This window comes from Oncorhynchus gorbuscha, linkage group LG25 (assembly GCF_021184085.1).
Source record: "Oncorhynchus gorbuscha isolate QuinsamMale2020 ecotype Even-year linkage group LG25, OgorEven_v1.0, whole genome shotgun sequence".
In the NCBI taxonomy this organism is placed as follows: domain Eukaryota; kingdom Metazoa; phylum Chordata; class Actinopteri; order Salmoniformes; family Salmonidae; genus Oncorhynchus; species Oncorhynchus gorbuscha.
In genome coordinates, this window is record NC_060197.1 from 48,184,214 (window position 1) to 48,202,619 (window position 18,406).

Sequence of the window (18,406 nt, forward strand, 5' to 3'; positions counted from 1 at the left end):
TTAGGGCCCCGCTCTGGTCTAATGTAGGGCCCTGCTCTGGTCTAATGTAGGGCCCCGCTCTGGTCTAATGTAGGGCCCTGCTCTGGTTTAAACAAGGGCCCTGCTCTGGCCTAATTTAGGGCCCCGCTCTGGGCTAATGTAGGGCCCTGCTCTGGTCTACTGTAGGGCCCCGCTCTGTTCTAATGTAGGGCCCTGCTCTGGTTTAAACAAGGGCCCTGCTCTGGTCTAATGTAGGGCCCTGCTCTGGTCTACTGTAGGGCCCCGCTCTGGTCTACTGTAGGGCCCCGCTCTGGTCTAATGTAGGGCCCCGCTCTGTTCTAATGTAGGGCCCCGCTCTGGTCTAATGTAGGGCCCCGCTCTGGTCTAATGTAGGGCCCCGCTCTGGTCTAATGTAGGGCCCTGCTCTGGTCTAATGTAGGGCCCCGCTCTGGTCTAATGTAGGGCCCCGCTCTGGTCTAATGTAGGGCCCTGCTCTGGTTTAAACAAGGGCCCTGCTCTGGTCTACTGTAGGGCCCTGCTCTGGTCTAATGTAGGGCCCCGCTCTGGTCTAATGTAGGGCCCCGCTCTGGTCTAATGTAGGGCCCTGCTCTGGTCTAATGTAGGGCCCTGCTCTGGTCTACTGTAGGGCCCCGCTCTGTTCTAATGTAGGGCCCTGCTCTGGTCTACTGTAGGGCCCCGCTCTGTTCTAATGTAGGGCCCCGCTCTGGTCTAATGTAGGGCCCTGCTCTGGTCTAATGTAGGGCCCTGCTCTGGTCTAATGTAGGGCCCCGCTCTGGTCTAATGTAGGGCCCCGCTCTGGTCTAATGTAGGGCCCTGCTCTGGTCTACTGTAGGGCCCCGCTCTGTTCTAATGTAGGGCCCTGCTCTGGTCTACTGTAGGGCCCCGCTCTGTTCTAATGTAGGGCCCTGCTCTGGTTTAAACAAGGGCCCTGCTCTGGTCTAATGTAGGGCCCTGCTCTGGTCTACTGTAGGGCCCCGCTCTGGTCTACTGTAGGGCCCCGCTCTGGTCTAATGTAGGGCCCCGCTCTGTTCTAATGTAGGGCCCCGCTCTGGTCTAATGTAGGGCCCCGCTCTGGTCTAATGTAGGGCCCCGCTCTGGTCTAATGTAGGGCCCCGCTCTGGTCTAATGTAGGGCCCTGCTCTGGTCTAATGTAGGGCCCTGCTCTGGTCTAATGTAGGGCCCCGCTCTGGTCTAATGTAGGGCCCCGCTCTGGTCTAATGTAGGGCCCCGCTCTGGTCTAATGTAGGGCCCTGCTCTGGTCTAATGTAGGGCCCTGCTCTGGTCTAATGTAGGGCCCCGCTCTGGTCTAATGTAGGGCCCCGCTCTGGTCTAATGTAGGGCCCTGCTCTGGTTTAAACAAGGGCCCTGCTCTGGCCTAATTTAGGGCCCCGCTCTGGTCTAGATTAGGGCTCTGGTCTAATTTAGGGCCCCGCTCTGGTCTAGATTAGGGCTCTGGTCTAATGTAGGGCCCCGCTCTGGTCTAATGTAGGGCCCCGCTCTGGTCTAGATTAGGGCTCTGGTCTAATGTAGGGCCCCGCTCTGGTCTAATGTAGGGCCCCGCTCTGGTCTAATGTAGGGCCCCGCTCTGGTCTAATGTAGGGCCCCGCTCTGGTCTAGATTAGGGCCCCGCTCTGGTCTAATGTAGGGCCCTGCTCTGGTCTAATGTAGGGCCCCGCTCTGGTCTAATGTAGGGCCCTGCTCTGGTTTAAACAAGGGCCCTGCTCTGGCCTAATTTAGGGCCCCGCTCTGGTCTAGATTAGGCTCTGGTCTAATGTAGGGCCCTGCTCTGGTCTAATGTAGGGCCCCGCTCTGGTCTAATGTAGGGCCCTGCTCTGGTTTAAACAAGGGCCCTGCTCTGGCCTAATTTAGGGCCCTGCAGGTGGTCCTGTGTAGCTCAGTTGGTAGAGCATGGCGCTTGTAACGCCAGGGTAGTGGGTTCGATTCCCGGGACCACCCACACGTAGAATGTATGCACACATGACTGTAAGTCGCTTTGGATGGTCTCTAAATGGCATATATATTATTATATTATGCTCTGGTCTACTGTAGGGCCCCGCTCTGGTCTAAATTAGGGCCCTGCTCTGGTCTACTGTAGGGCCCCGCTCTGTTCTAATGTAGGGCCCCGCTCTGTTCTAATGTAGGGCCCCGCTCTGGTCTAATGTAGGGCCCCGCTCTGGTCTACTGTAGGGCCCCGCTCTGTTCTAATGTAGGGCCCCGCTCTGTTCTAATGTAGGGCCCCGCTCTGGTCTAATGTAGGGCCCCGCTCTGGTCTACTGTAGGGCCCCGCTCTGTTCTAATGTAGGGCCCCGCTCTGGTCTAATTTAGGGCCCCGCTCTGGTCTAGATTAGGGCTCTGGTCTAATTTAGGGCCCCGCTCTGGTCTAGATTAGGGCTCTGGTCTAATGTAGGGCCCCGCTCTGGTCTAATGTAGGGCCCCGCTCTGGTCTAGATTAGGCTCTGGTCTAATGTAGGGCCCCGCTCTGGTCTAATGTAGGGCCCCGCTCTGGTCTAATGTAGGGCCCCGCTCTGGTCTAATGTAGGGCCCCGCTCTGGTCTAGATTAGGGCCCCGCTCTGGTCTAATGTAGGGCCCTGCTCTGGTCTAATGTAGGGCCCCGCTCTGGTCTAATGTAGGGCCCTGCTCTGGTTTAAACAAGGGCCCTGCTCTGGCCTAATTTAGGGCCCCGCTCTGGTCTAGATTAGGGCTCTGGTCTAATGTAGGGCCCTGCTCTGGTCTAATGTAGGGCCCCGCTCTGGTCTAATGTAGGGCCCTGCTCTGGTTTAAACAAGGGCCCTGCTCTGGCCTAATTTAGGGCCCTGCAGGTGGTCCTGTGTAGCTCAGTTGGTAGAGCATGGCGCTTGTAACGCCAGGGTAGTGGGTTCGATTCCCGGGACCACCCACACGTAGAATGTATGCACACATGACTGTAAGTCGCTTTGGATAAAAGCGTCTGCTAAATGGCATATATATTATTATATTATGCTCTGGTCTACTGTAGGGCCCCGCTCTGGTCTAAATTAGGGCCCCGCTCTGGCCTAATTTAGGGCCCCGCTCTGGTCTAGATTAGGGCTCTGGTCTAATGTAGGGCCCCGCTCTGTTCTAATGTAGGGCCCCGCTCTGGTCTAATGTAGGGCCCCGCTCTGGTCTAGATTAGGGCTCTGGTCTAATGTAGGGCCCCGCTCTGGTCTAATGTAGGGCCCTGCTCTGGTTTAAACAAGGGCCCTGCTCTGGCCTAATTTAGGGCCCCGCTCTGGTCTAGATTAGGGCTCTGGTCTAATGTAGGGCCCTGCTCTGGTCTAATGTAGTGCCCTGCTCTGGTCTACTGTAGGGTCCCGCTCTGGTCTAATGTAGGGCCCCGATCTGGTCTAATGTAGGGCCCCGCTCTGGTCTAATGTAGGGCCCCGCTCTGGTCTAATGTAGGGCCCCGCTCTGGTCTAATGTAGGGCCCCGCTCTGGTCTAATGTAGGGCCCCGCTCTGGTCTAATGTAGGGCCCCGCTCTGGTCTAATGTAGGGCCCCGCTCTGTTCTAATGTAGGGCCCCGCTCTGTTCTAATGTAGGGCCCCGCTCTGGTCTAATGTAGGGCCCCGCTCTGGTCTACTGTAGGGCCCCGCTCTGGTCTAATGTAGGGCCCCGCTCTGGTCTAAATTAGTGTCCTGCTCTGGTCTAAATTAGTGTCCTGCTCTGGTCTAATGTAGGTTCCTGCTCTGGTCTAAATTAGGGCCCTGCTCTGGTCTAATATAGTGCACTGCTCTGGTCTAAAGTAGGGCACTGCTCTGGTCTACTGTAGGGCCCTGCTCTGGTCTAAAGTAGGGCCCTGCTCTGGTCTACTGTAGGGCCCTGCTCTGGTCTACTGTAGGGCCCTGTTCTGGTCTAAAGTAGGGCCCTGCTCTGGTCTACTGTAGCGCCCTGCTCTGGTCTACTGTAGGGCCCTGCTCTGGTCTACTGTAGTGTCCTGCTCTGGTCGAATGTAGTGCACTGCTCTGGTCTAAAGTAGTGCCCTACTCTGGTCTAATGTAGGGCCCTGCTCTGGTCTAAAGTTGTGCCCCAAGGTGATTAGGGTGCCATTTTTTCACGCAAACATGATCAAACTCCAGACCAGACTTAGAGAACTATGGAAAGACAATGTATCATCGCAGTATTTAAAATAGGCAATTTGCGCTACTTTGAGTTGGTAGGCTGACAAGGCTTCGGAGTCTGCAGGTCTGATGGGCCCTGGTGAGAGCCTGAGTTTGTTTTAAATGAGCCCATTCCAATTTTAATGTCCCCATCTGTTGCTTTTAACAGTTGTTCATGGAACACAAGGCAGGAAGAAGTCCTTTTGAAAAGAGCTCTCATTTCTTAGCGCGCTCTGTTCTAGAGAACCCGTTAGCGGGTTCTGTTCCATTGGCTCTACTATAAGAGTGAATTGAGGTATGGACCTTTGTGAAATTAGTTTGGTATTTAAACTTCAATATTTATTTGACCTTTTTATTTAACTAGGCAAGTCAGTTAAGATCAAATTGTGATTTACAATGACTGCCTATCCCGGCCAAACCCTGACGATGCTGGGCCAATTGTTCACTGCACTATGGGACTCCCAATCATGGCTGGCTGTGATAGTCTGGAATTGAACCAGGGTTTGTACTGAGATGCATTGCCTTATACCTCTGCGCCACTTGGGAGCCCCCGTCAAATGATTTGAGATAGCTATCAAACAATAGCTATGAAGGAAAACAATGTGTACATAATTACATGGCAACAGTGAAGACAGCCTGGGACAGTCAACAAAGTGCATGATCACAATATTCAAATCTAATGTCAGCTGTCTATTATTCCTTACACAGAGAGACATGTTGCACACCCTTTGGTTTTGTCATGAAATTATTTCAACGTGTTTTAAAAAATATATATATTTATTACAAATAACTTACAATTCAATAGCTCCTTGATCACATGACCTAGGCACCTGAAACCAACTTTTGTATTGTTCACGGGGTAGGGACCATAGAAATAGAATGAATAGAAAGGGTCTCTCCATTCAAGTCAATGATGGTATAATGAGTGGACTGGCAGCCATTTTGAGTGTACCCACAGTGTTCTCCATCATTGGGAAATAGAAAAAATATTGAACTACCCAGACTCTGCCTAGAGCTGACCGTCCAACCAAACTGAGAACCCGGGCAAGAAGGACCTTGGTCAGGGAGGTGACCAAGAACCCAATGATCACTCTGACAGAACTACAGAGTTCCTTATCTGAGCTGGAAGAACCTGCAAGAAGGACAGAAGTCTCTACTGCGCTTCACCAATCTAGGCTTTATGGGAGAGTGGCCAGACGGAAGCCACTCCTGAGAAAAAGGCACATGACAGCATGCCTGGAGTTTGGCGCGTGAAAGACTCTGAGACCACAAGGCAAGAGAGTCCAAGAGCGTGCAAAGCTGTCGTCAAGGCAAAGGGTGGCTACTTTGAAGAATCTCAAATGTAAAATATATTTTGATTTGTTTAACACTTTTTTTGGTTACTACATGATTCCATATGTGTTATTTCATAGTTTTGATGTCTTCTTTACAATGTAGAAAATAGTAAAAAATAAAGAATAACCCTTGAATGAGTAGGTGTGTCCAAACTTTTGACGGGTACTGTATATACAGTATTTATTTATAAAAAAATGTAATTGTTTTTATAAGAAAACCAAAGGTGTGCAACATGCCTCTCTATGTAAGGAATAATGGACAGCTGAAATGCGGTTGCTAAGTCACATGGTTGGAGAGCTATTTAAATATGAATATTGTGATCATGCACTTTGTTGACGGTCCCTAAATAGTTGCATTGGTTGTGGACCAGGCTGCCTACATCATTTTTTCATGGTATTATTTATTTAACTAGGCAAGTCAGTTAAGAACAAATTATCATTCACAATGACGGCCTACCGAAAGGCCTCCTGCGGGGACCGGAGGATAAAAAAAATATAGAATAATTTAAAATGCACATTAAAAATACACATCATGACAAGAGAGACAACACAACTACATAAAGAGAGACCTAAGACAACAGCATGGTAGCATCACAACAACATGGTAGCAACACAACTACATAAAGAGAGACCTAAGACAACAGCATGGTAACATCACAACATCACAACAACATGGTAGCAACACAACATGGTAGCATCACAACATCACAAGAACATGGTAGCAACACAACATAACAAGAACATGGTAGCAACACAACATGGTAGGGAACACAACATAACAAGAACATGGTAGCAACACAACATGGTAGCAACAACCTAAGAACATGGTAGCAACACAACATGGTAGGGAACACAACTTAACAAGAACATGGTAGCAACACAACATGGTAGGGCACACAACATAACAAGAACATGGTAGCAACACAACATGGTAGCAACACAACATGGTAGGGAACACAACATAACAAGAACATGGTAGCAACACAACATGGTAGGGAACACAACATAACAAGAACATGGTAGCAACACAACAAGAACATGGTTGCAACACAACATGGTAGGGAACACAACATAACAAGAACATGGTAGCAACACAACATGGTAGCAACACAACATAACAAGAACATGGTAGCAACACAAAACATGATACAAACATTATTGGGCAAGAAGGTAAAGACAACAATACATCACACAAAGCAGCCACAACTGTCAGTAAGAGTGTCCATGATTGAGTCTTTGAAAGAAGAGATTGAGATAAAACTGTCCAGTTTGAGTGTTTTGTTGCAGCTCGTTCCAGTCGCTAGCTGCAGCGAACTGAAAAGAGGAGCGACCCAGGGATGTGTGTACTAACGTCTGCAGTGTAGTTTCAGGGTTAGCTAGCGTTAAAACGTTGCCTACAAGTTGCCGTGTGATTATGAAACTCAGGTTGGAATCGAAAAAATACGATATCTCGAATGTTATAGACATTTTTTTTCCTACGTAAAGAGCCTAACCCGAGGAATGTAGGCCTCCTGAGTGACACAGTGGTCTAAGACACTGCATCTCGGTGTGAAGAGGTGCCCCTGCAGTGCCTGATTGAAATCCAGTCTGCGTCACGTCTGGCTGTGCTTGGGGGTCCCAAAGGGTGGTGCGTGATTGGACCAGGTTTGGATGGCGTAGGCTGTCGTTCTAAATAAGAATTTGTCCTTTAACCGACTTGCCTACCTAAATCAAGGTAAAAAAATGTAGCTCAAATCATTTGCGACTTATTAAAGTTAGAAGAGCTGAATATTAAATCTCAAACTAACCGCAGATCCCAAACTACACCCTATTCCTAATGTAGTGAACTACTTTAGACCAGGGCCCCTTACCGCAGATCCCAAACTACACCCTATTCCTAATGTAGTGAACTACTTTAGACCAGGGCCCATTACCGCAGATCCCAAACTACACCCTATTCCTAATGTAGTGAACTACTTTAGACCAGGGCCCATTACCGCAGATCCCAAACTACACCCTATTCCTAATGTAGTGAACTACTTTAGACCAGGGCCCCTTACCGCAGATCCCAAACTACACCCTATTCCTAATGTAGTGAACTACTTTAGACCAGGGCCCCTTACCGCAGATCCCAAACTACACCCTATTGCTAATTTAGACCAGGGCCCAATGAAGCTGGCAAGAGAACAAACCGATCTGGACACTGACCAGACTCAGGCCTATTCCTAATGTAGTGAACATGCTGGGAAAACACCCTATTGTTTATTCCTTAGACCAGGGACATGATGTACACAGGGCAATTTAGACCAAAGCAATGAAGCTGGCAAGAGAACAAACAACAACAACAACAACAACAACAATTCCTCATACGGACATGTACACAGGGCAACAACAACAACAACAACAACAACAACAACAACAACAACAACAACAACAACAACAAATGAATACAAGAGTAATAATAAGTAAATAAACTAGGATACAAATGTAGCACAGAATTTAATAGAAGGCACAGAAAGGAGTTGAAGATAATTTTAACCAGCACTTTTCATAATTCAACATCTTTTCCACATTGGTTCCCACGTCATGACATTGAAATGACGTGGGGAAAACAACGTTGATTTTAACCAGTGTGACTTCACTGGCTCAATGTTAGTGGGAAATCTGTCTCGTTGGTAGTTTCTCAACAAAATGAGAGCGAGAGAGAGAGAGAGAGACAGAGAGAGACAGAGAGAGAGAGAGACAGAGGGAGAGAGAGACAGAGAGAGACAGAGAGAGAGAGAGACAGAGGGAGAGAGAGACAGAGAGAGAGAGAGAGACAGAGACAGAGAGAGACAGAGGGAGAGAGAGACAGAGAGAGACAGAGAGAGAGAGAGACAGAGGGAGAGAGAGACAGAGAGAGACAGAGAGAGAGAGAGACAGAGGGAGAGAGAGACAGAGGGAGAGAGAGACAGAGAGAGACAGAGAGAGAGAGAGACAGAGGGAGAGAGAGACAGAGACAGAGAGAGACAGAGACAGAGGGAGAGAGAGACAGAGGGAGAGACAGAGACAGAGAGAGACAGAGAGAGAGAGAGACAGAGGGAGAGAGAGACAGAGAGAGAGAGAGAGACAGAGAGAGAGAGAGAGAGAGAACAACGGACCCATTGAATCCTTTTCAACACATCAAATCACGACAGTATTTGTGGAGGTGATTTCAGAGCTGAGGCCTGGCAGCAGCGTGGCTGGGAGGGAGCTAAGGTTTTCTCCACCTTCATAGACTAACCATGATCACCCCCCCAAAATGGTTTGGATTGGATGGAAACTTATTCAATGACTTTAGACATAAAATATTTGAGTGTAACTTATACAAACCGGCTACCGCAGAGCAGAAGCAGAGACAGAATAACATACTGTAGCACTTAATACTTCAGAACCAGTGAGAGACTAAGACATACTTGTAGATGTCCTCATAACCACAGAAATGTGTTTTTGTCTTAAAGTAAAGTTTTAACTTTGCCAAAGGACCAAGAGTCAAATTAAACTGTACTTTAACTGATAGTGACCCAATGTACAAAGATAGTCTTCATTTTTTAATTTGATTTAACTAGTTAAGAACAAATTCTTATTTACAATGACAGCCTACTCCCAGCCAAACCCTAACGGCGCTGGGTCAATTGTGAGCCTGCCCTACGGGACTCCCAATCACGGCCGGTTTTGACACAGCCTGGAATCGAACCAGGGACTGTACCACTGACATGCAGTGCCTTAGACCGCTGTGCCACTCGGGAGACCTGGTCTACTACAGGACACAAGGTTTAACACTGATGATATTCTCCTCCCTGTAAGCCAGCCTTCCACCGTGTTCTACCTAGGGGTCTGCAGCTTTATGGCACAGCTTTATGGTATCCCCCACCCCCACACACACACACACCCTCTAAATGTTCCTCTCTCTCTCACTATAATATAAACCATGAGGTGTCCTAAAGTCCTCATCTTCCCCTCTCTATCACTATATTATAAACTGGGTGGTTGTAGCCCTGAATACTGATTGGCTGACGCCTTGGTATATCAGATCGTATACCACGGGTATGACAAAACATGTATTTTTACTGCTCTAATTATGTTGGTAACCAGTTTATAATATCAATAAGGCACCTCAGGGGGTTTGGGGTATACGGCCAATATACCACGGCTAAGGTCTGTATTCAGGCACTCCGCGTTGCGTCGTTGCCTAAGAACATCCCTTAGCCGTGGTATATTGGCCATATACCACACCTCCTTTGGCCTTATTGCTTCATTATAAACCATGAAGTCCTCATCTTTCCTCTTGTTTTGGTTTTAGTTCTGTGATTGGCTGAAATCTGTCATCCGGGATCACAGGAGTGTTCCGCTGACGGCGTTCCTGGGAATTCTGTCTGTGGTCTATCTTGGAATGTCGTCCTACACCGCCATACCCACCCTCCTCATCCCCTTCACCCTCTGGATGGCTGGCTGATTCTGGGAATTCAATAATGGACTTGGAATGATGGAATTTTATAATATGTATTGAAGTGTATGTGCTGTGTTTTAAATGGCTCCAGAAATGGGCAGCAATGACAGCATTATGACAGCATTATGACATCACTATGACAGCATTATGAGAGCATTATGACATCACTATGACAGCATTATGACAGCATTATGACAACATTATGACAACATTATGACAACATTATGACAGAATAATGTTACATTTTTCAGAACACTTAAATACAGTTTCTGTACCCATCTCTAACCATGAACACTGCACAGAATGTATTTTTCACATCTTAACAACTTTATACTGTATTTTTTATGTAAATAAATACCTGTACATTGTACTGACTGGTGTGTGTGTGTGTGTGTGTGTGTGTGTGTGTGTGTGTGTGTGTGTGTGTGTGTGTGTGTGTGTGTGTGTGTGTGTGTGTGTGTGTGTGTGTGTGTGTGTGTGTGTGTGTGTGTGTGTGTGTGTGTGTGTGCGTGTGTGTAGTCAAGAATTAATTTAGCCTGACCCATTTTTTTCTGTCTTCCACCCTTTTCACACAATGATCATTAATTATATAACCTACCATTGTTGTGTCAGGATAGTTGGAGAGGAGAGAAGCAATCGATTCATGCTTCGTCTCTTCTCCCAGCATGCACAGCGGCCTGAGTATGGCCAGTGTCTAACAGGGGTGGACTGGCCACAGGACAGTTCAGGCAAATGCCAGATGGGCTGGTCCATTTTTAGCCCAGTGGGCCTGTCTAAATAGTTTTGGGGGGTTTTGTTCAAATGTGTCACGATTTGTCTAAAAATGGGAGCCTTAAGGAAGAAAATGGGCCGGTGTATAAGAAATGGTCCGATTTCTGGTCCCAGTCCGCCCCTAGAGACTAACGGTTCATTATATTGTGTTATGGGGAAATTAAAATATACATTCTGTCTAGCCTGGTCCCAGACCTGTTGGTGCTGTCTGGCCAACTCAGGCGTGACAATGACCATAGGAGTTGGCCAGACAGCACAAACAGATCTGGGACCAGGCAAGTGGCACCCTATTCCCTATCTAGTGCACTATTTTAGACCAGGGCCCATTTGGGATGTAGACTTTATTTGTTATTGGCTAAAGTGTCCACATCACTCTAATCACCAGCTCTGGTCCAGGGTGTTACGTGTCCACATCACTCTAATCTCCAGCTCTGGTCCAGGGTGTTACGTGTCCACATCACTCTAATCTCCAGCTCTGGTCCAGGGTGTTACGTGTCCACATCACTCTAATCTCCAGCTCTGGTCCAGGGTGTTACATGTCCACATCACTCTAATCTCCAGCTCTGGTCCAGGGTGTTACGTGTCCACATCACTCTAATCTCCAGCTCTGGTCCAGGGTGTTACGTGTCCACATCACTCTAATCTCCAGCTCTGGTCCAGGGTGTTACGTGTCCACATCACTCTAATCTCCAGCTCTGGTCCAGGGTGTTACGTGTCCACATCACTCTAATCTCCAGCTCTGGTCCAGGGTGTTACGTGCGGCTTTCTAAAGCTGTGACTCAGTATCAAAAAGCAGCACTGGAGTTGGGCTGTTGGAGAACTGGAGTTGGGCTGTTAGAGGACTGGAGTTGGGCTGTTAGAGGACTGGAGTTGGGCTGTTAGAGGACTGGAGTTGGGCTGTTAGAGGACTGGAGTTGGGCTGTTGGGGAGACTGGAGTTGGGCTGTTAGAGGACTGGAGTTGGGCTGTTAGAGGACTGGAGTTGGGCTGTTGAGGGGACTAGAGGACTGGAGTTGGGCTGTTAGAGGACTGGAGTTGGGCTGTTAAGGGGACTGGAGTTGGGCTGTTGGGGGGACTAGAGGACTGGAGTTGGTCTGTTGAGGGGACTAGAGGACGGGAGTTGGGCTGTTGGGGGACTAGGGGACTTGAGGACTGGAGTTGGGCTATTGGGGGACTTGAGGACTGGAGTTGGGCTGTTGGGGAGTCCAGAGGACTGGAGTTGGGCTGTTGGGGAGTCTCGAGGACTGGAGTTGGGCTGTTGGGGGACTAGAGGACTGGAGTTGGGCTGTTGGGGGGACTAGAGGACTGGAGTTGGGCTGTTGGGGGACTAGAGGACTGGAGTTGGGCTGTTGGGGGGACTAGAGGACTGGAGTTGAGCTGTTGGGGGGACTAGAGGATTGGAGTTGGGCTGTTGGAGGACTGGAGTTGGGCTGTTGGGGGGACTAGAGGACTGGAGTTGGGCTGTTGGGGGGACTAGAGGACTGGAGTTGGGCTGTTGGGGAGTATAGAGGACTGGAGTTGGGCTGTTGGGGGACTAGAGGACTGGAGTTGGGCTGGTGGAGGACTGGAGTTGGGCTGTTGGGGGGACTAGAGGACTGGAGTTGGGCTGTTGGAGGACTGGAGTTGGGCTGTTGGGGGGACTAGAGGACTGGAGTTGGGCTGTTGGGGGGACTAGAGGACTGGAGTTGAGCTGTTGGGGGGACTAGAGGATTGGAGTTGGGCTGTTGGAGGACTGGAGTTGGGCTGTTGGGGGGACTAGAGGACTGGAGTTGGGCTGTTGGGGGGACTAGAGGACTGGAGAAACACTGATCTCTGTCCAGGAAACCGGCCCATAGAGTTTAGTCCGCTATAGTTGTAATAGTACCTTATTTACTGTAGAGGGGGCTTAAACTCAACATTTGATATGGTCCCCCATAGCCAGGTTCCTATCAAACCTGCGTTGATGAGAACTCCGACAGAATCACGGAATCCAGACTTTAAACAGAATTCTGCATTATTCAAAATTGTGTTGAATTTAGTAGGGAATCAAGTAAATGTATTCAATTTAGTAGGGAATCAACTAAATGTATTGAACTTAGTAGGGAATCAACTAAATGTATTGAACTCAGTAGAACATGTATTTGTGTGTGTGTGTGTGTGTGTGTGTGTGTGTGTGTGTGTGTGTGTGTGTGTGTGTGTGTGTGTGTGTGTGTGTGTGTGTGTGTGTGTGTGTGTGTGTGTGTGTTCGTGTGCGTGTGCGAGTGCGTGAGCGTGTGCGTGTGCGTGTGCGTGTGCGTGTGTGTGTGTGTGTGTGGTAGCGTTGCACGATTAATCAAATTAAGATCGAACTTGCAATAGTGACGTGATCGATATCCGTACGGCAAGAAGCTGAGATTTCCTCCTCTCTTTGCGTCCCCCAGTGAGATGCGCTCGACTCCGTTCATTCGCTCTCTACAATCGACATGTAAAGAGGATGCTGACCAATCACAAGCGGCTTCTCTCACTCAACACGCAGTTAGATGCTGGTCCCCTGATGTGGTGTAACCATGTCAACCAAATGCCAGTGTACAAAAAGTGCCTCAGAGTTGTGGCGACAACACGACAAATGTATTTAACCGCTTGAAGAATAACGGTCCCCTACTTTATGACGATTGGGGAAAAACACCTCGGACAAAACCAGACACCTACGATAAACAGGCAACCAGCCAGCTACGTTAAACAGGCAACCAGCCAGCTACGATAAACAGGCAACCAGCCAGCTACGTTAAACAGGCAACCAGCCAGCTACGTTAAACAGGCAACCAGACAGCTACGTTAAACAGGCAACCAGCCAGCTAAAGATAAACAGGCAACCAGCCAGCTACGTTAAACAGGCAACCAGCCAGCTACGTTAAACAGGCAACCAGCCAGCTACGTTAAACAGGCAACCAGCCACCTAAAGATAAACAGGCAACCAGCCACCTATGATAAACAGGCAACCAGCCAGCTACGTTAAACAGGCAACCAGCCAGCTACGTTAAACAGGCAACCAGCCAGCTACGTTAAACAGGCAACCAGACAGCTACGTTAAACAGGCAACCAGCCAGCTAAAGATAAACAGGCAACCAGCCACCTACGGTAAACAGGCAACCAGCCACCTAAAGATAAACAGGCAACCAGCCATCTACGTTAAACAGGCAACCAGCCACCTAAAGATAAACAGGCAACCAGCCAGCTACGTTAAACAGGCAACCAGCCAGCTACGTTAAACAGGCAACCAGCCAGCTACGTTAAACAGTCAACCAGACACCTACATTAAACAGGCAACCAGCCAGCTACGTTAAACAGGCAACCAGCCAGCTACGTTAAACAGGCAACCAGACAGCTACGTTAAACAGGCAACCAGCCAGCTAAAGATAAACAGGCAACCAGCCACCTACGGTAAACAGGCAACCAGCCACCTAAAGATAAACAGGCAACCAGCCATCTACGTTAAACAGGCAACCAGCCACCTAAAGATAAACAGGCAACCAGCCAGCTACGTTAAACAGGCAACCAGCCAGCTACGTTAAACAGGCAACCAGCCAGCTACGTTAAACAGTCAACCAGACACCTACATTAAACAGGCAACCAGCCAGCTACGTTAAACAGGCAACCAGCCAGTTACGTTAAACAGTCAACCAGACACCTACATTAAACAGGCAACCAGCCAGCTACGTTAAACAGGCAACCAGCCAGCTACGTTAAACAGTCAACCAGACACCTACATTAAACAGGCAACCAGCCAGCTACGTTAAACAGGCAACCAGCCAGCTACGTTAAACAGTCAACCAGACACCTACATTAAACAGGCAACCAGCCAGCTACGTTAAACAGGCAACCAGCCAGCTACGTTAAACAGTCAACCAGACACCTACATTAAACAGGCAACCAGCCAGCTACGTTAAACAGGCAACCAGCCAGCTACGTTAAACAGGCAACCAGCCACCTAAAGATAAACAGTCAACCATGTATGTTTGTTAATATGTAATAATCCTATCTATTATCATATGTAGTCTATAAAAATGTTGGGTAATATTATTTTGGTTTTGTATTCAGTTAACACAGTATGTATTCATTCATATGAACTCATTTCATACGTGATGCTCTTTACCCTGAGGTTTTAACAGTGTCTGATGGAATTACTAAGCTTTCACCCAGGTGATTAGATATTTTATACAAATCATGCAGTCCTGATGTGTAGTGTGTGTGTGTGTAGTGTGTTTGTGTAGTACATGTGTGTAGTGTGTGTGTAGTGTTAATTTGTGTAGTGTGTGTAGTGTGTGTGTGTGTGTGTGTAGTGCGTGTGTGTGTAGTGCGTGTGTGTGTTGTGTGTGTGTAGTGCATGTGTGTAGTGTGTGTGTAGTGTTCATTTGTGTAGTGTGTGAGTGTGTAGTGCGTGTGTGTGTTGTGTGTTTGTGTAGTGCATGTGTGTGGTGCGTGTGTGTGTTGTGTGTGTGTGTAGTGCGTGTGTGTGTTGTGTGTTTGTGTAGTGTATGTGTGTAGTGCGTGTGTGTGTCGTGTGTGTGTGTAGTGTTAATTTGTGTAGTGTGTGAGTGTGTAGTGCGTGTGTGTGTTGTGTGTAGTGCGTGTGTGTGTCGTGTGTGTGTGTGTGTAGTGTATGTGTGTAGTGCGTGTGTGTGTCGTGTGTGTGTGTGTGTAGTGTATGTGTGTAGTGCGTGTGTGTGTCGTGTGTGTGTGTGTGTAGTGTATGTGTGTAGTGCGTGTGTGTGTCGTGTGTGTGTTTGTGTAGTGTATGTGTGTAGTGCGTGTGTGTGTGTGTGTTTGTGTAGTGTATGTGTGTAGTGTGTGTGTGTGTGTGTGTTTGTGTAGTGTGTGTGTGTAGTGTGTGTGTGTGTTGTGTGTTTGTGTAGTGTGTGTGTGTAGTGTGTGTGTGTTGTGTGTGTGTGTTGTGTGTGTGTGTGTGTGTGTGTTTGTGTAGTGTGTGTGTGTAGTGTGTGTGTGTAGTGTGTGTGTGTAGTGTGTGTGTGTAGTGTGTGTGTGTTGTGTGTGTGTGTGTGTGTGTGTGTGTGTGTGTGTGTGTGTGTGTGTGTGTGTGTGTGTGTGTGTGTGTGTGTGTGTGTGTGTGTGTGTGTGTGTGTGTGTGTGTGTGTGTGATGCGAGTGTTACCGCGGAAGTCTTGAAAGTAATTTTAGTCATCAATATTTTAGCCACTATTTAGTCTCAAACAGGCTTAAATTTACCTGTTGAATTGGGTAAACAAACAGTGTTTAAATCGATAAGTCAATGAAGGATGTGATAATCTACTTATTCATTTCTAGCCAGATGTAAAATGTTCCTGTAGGGATGTGACAATCAGTCAACCGGTATCCATGGAAACACTCCAGTCCTTTAAAAACCTGCGGTATGTAATATATTGTGGGCTATAGCTTGGATGTGCTCTTTTAAGGTCCTGACCGCTGAAACCTGTCTGTTCCAGGAGTTTTTACAAAAAGTTGTAAAAAATGGAAATAAGACCGAACTCTTTAGGGTCCTTTTTAACAGAATTTCTGCCTGACTGACGTGCCCGAAGTAAACTGCCTGTTACTCAGGCCCAGAAGCCATGACATGCATATAATTGGTACCATTGGATAGAAAACACTTTGAAGGTTGTAGAAATGTTGAAATATTGTATGAGACTAAAACACAATTTATCTGGTAGGAGAAAATCCAAAGAAAAACCAACCAGAAATATATATATTTTTTAGATCCTATGTGCTTAGATTATCTCAACAAAGAAAAATGTCATGAATGACATCACCTGGTTTAATTGATGTTTCTAGAGACAATGTCTCTCTCATCATCACTCAATACCTAGGTTTACCTCCACTGTACTCACATCCTACCTTACCTTTGTCTGTACACTATGCCTTGAATCTATTCTATCGCGCCCTGAAACCTACTACCCTGCAGTGCCTAGCTCCACTCCCACTCCCCAGGCGCTCTCTTTTGATGACTTCTGTAACCGTAAAAGCCTTGATTTCATGCATGTTAACATTACAAGCCTCCTCCCTAAGTTTGTTTTATTCACTGCTAGAGCACACTGCCAACCCGGATGTCCTAGCCATGTCTGAATCCCGGCTTAGGAAAACCCTGAAATGTTCATCCCTAACGATAACATTTTCCGACAAGATAGAACCACCAAAGGGGTTGGTGTTGCAATCTACTGCAGAGTTCTGTCTTACTATCCAGGTCTGTACCCAAACAATTCGACATTCTACTTTTAAAAATCCACCTTTCCAGAAAGCCTCTGCCCCCCTCTTTGCTCTGGACTCCATATGTGAATTGATTGCCCCCCATCTATCTTCAGAGTTTGTGCTGTTAGGTCACCTAAACTGGGACTTGTTTAACACCATCCTACAATCTAAAGCTTGATGCCCTCAATCTCACACAAATGATCAATGAACCCACCAGGTACAACCCCAAATCCATAAACAAGGGCACCCTCATAGATATTATCCTGAACAACCTGCATTCTAAATACACCTCTGCTGTTTTCAACCAAGATCTCAGCGATCACTACCTCATTGCCTGCATCCGTAATGGGTCTGCGGTCAAACAACCACCCCTCATCACTGTCAAACGCTCCTTACAAAACTTCAGCGAGCAGGCATTGCTAATCGACCTGGCCCGGGTATCTTTAAAAGTGCCTTCCTCACTATCTTAAATAAGCATGCCCCATTAAAAAAATGTAGAACCAGGAATAGATATAGCCCTTGGTTCTCCCCAGACCTGACTGCCCTTGACCAGCACAAAAACATCCTATGGCGTTCTGCATTAGCTTCGAATAGCCCCCGTGATATGCAACTTTTCAGGGAAGTTAGGAACAAATTATATCCAGGCAGTTAGGAAAGCTAAGGCCAGCTTTTTCAAACAGAAATTTGCATCCTGTAGCACAATCTCAAAAAAGTTCTGGGACACTGTAAAGTCCATGGAGAATAAGAACACCTCCTACCAGATGCCCACTGCACTGAAGAAATGGAAACACTGTCACCACTGATACATCCACTATAATTGAGAAATTCAATAAGCATTTTTCTACGGCTGGCCATGCTTTCCACCTGGCTACTCCTACCCCGGTCAACAGCATTCACCCCCCACAGCAACTCGCCAAACCCTCCCCCATTTATCCTTCACCCAAATCCAGATAGCTGATGTTCTGAAAGAGCTGCAAAATCTGGACCCCTACAAATCAGCCTGGCTAGACACTCTGGACCCTCTCTTTCTAAGATTATCTGCCGAAATTGTTGCAACCCCTATTTAGCCTGTTCAACCTCTCTTTCGTATCGTCTGAGATTCCCAAAGATTGGACAGCAAACGCGGTCATCCCACTCTTCATAGGGGGAGACACTCTAGACTCAAACTGTTATTGACCTATATCCATCCTACCCTGCCTTTCTAAGGTCTTCGAAAGCCTTAACAAACAGATTACCGACCACTTTGAATCCCACCGTACCTTCTCCGCTATACAATCTGGTTCCCAAGCCGGTCATGGTTGCACCTCAGCCACGCTCAAGGTCCTAAACGATATCATAACCACTATCGATAAAAGACAATACTGTGCAGCCGTATTCATCGAACTGGCCAAGGCTTTCGACTCTGTCAATCACCGCATTCTTATTGGCAGACTCAACAGCCATGGTTTCTCAAATGATTCACCAACATCACTACTGTCAGAGCAGCTCACAGATCACTGCACCTGTACATAGTCCATCTAACTATCTCATCCCCATACTGTATTTAT

At 47.5% G+C, this 18,406-nt stretch overlaps 1 protein-coding gene and 2 non-coding genes across 3 annotated transcripts in view; all 3 read left to right on the forward strand.

Annotated features, from left to right (window-relative positions):
* LOC124013884 overlaps positions 1–10,265 on the forward strand; it is a 75,266-nt gene extending 65,001 nt beyond the window's left edge. The window contains exon 20 of the mRNA XM_046328435.1: positions 9,749–10,265. Coding sequence (XP_046184391.1) covers positions 9,749–9,901 — 153 coding nt within the window. The 3' untranslated portion in view covers positions 9,902–10,265. The remainder of the gene's footprint in view (positions 1–9,748) is intronic.
* Positions 1,880–1,959, forward strand: trnat-ugu. The gene has a single exon. It is a non-coding gene; the product is annotated as a tRNA-Thr (tRNA).
* On the forward strand, positions 2,821–2,900 carry trnat-ugu. Its single transcript has one exon. It is a non-coding gene; the product is annotated as a tRNA-Thr (tRNA).
* Positions 10,266–18,406: the final 8,141 nt, after the last annotated feature.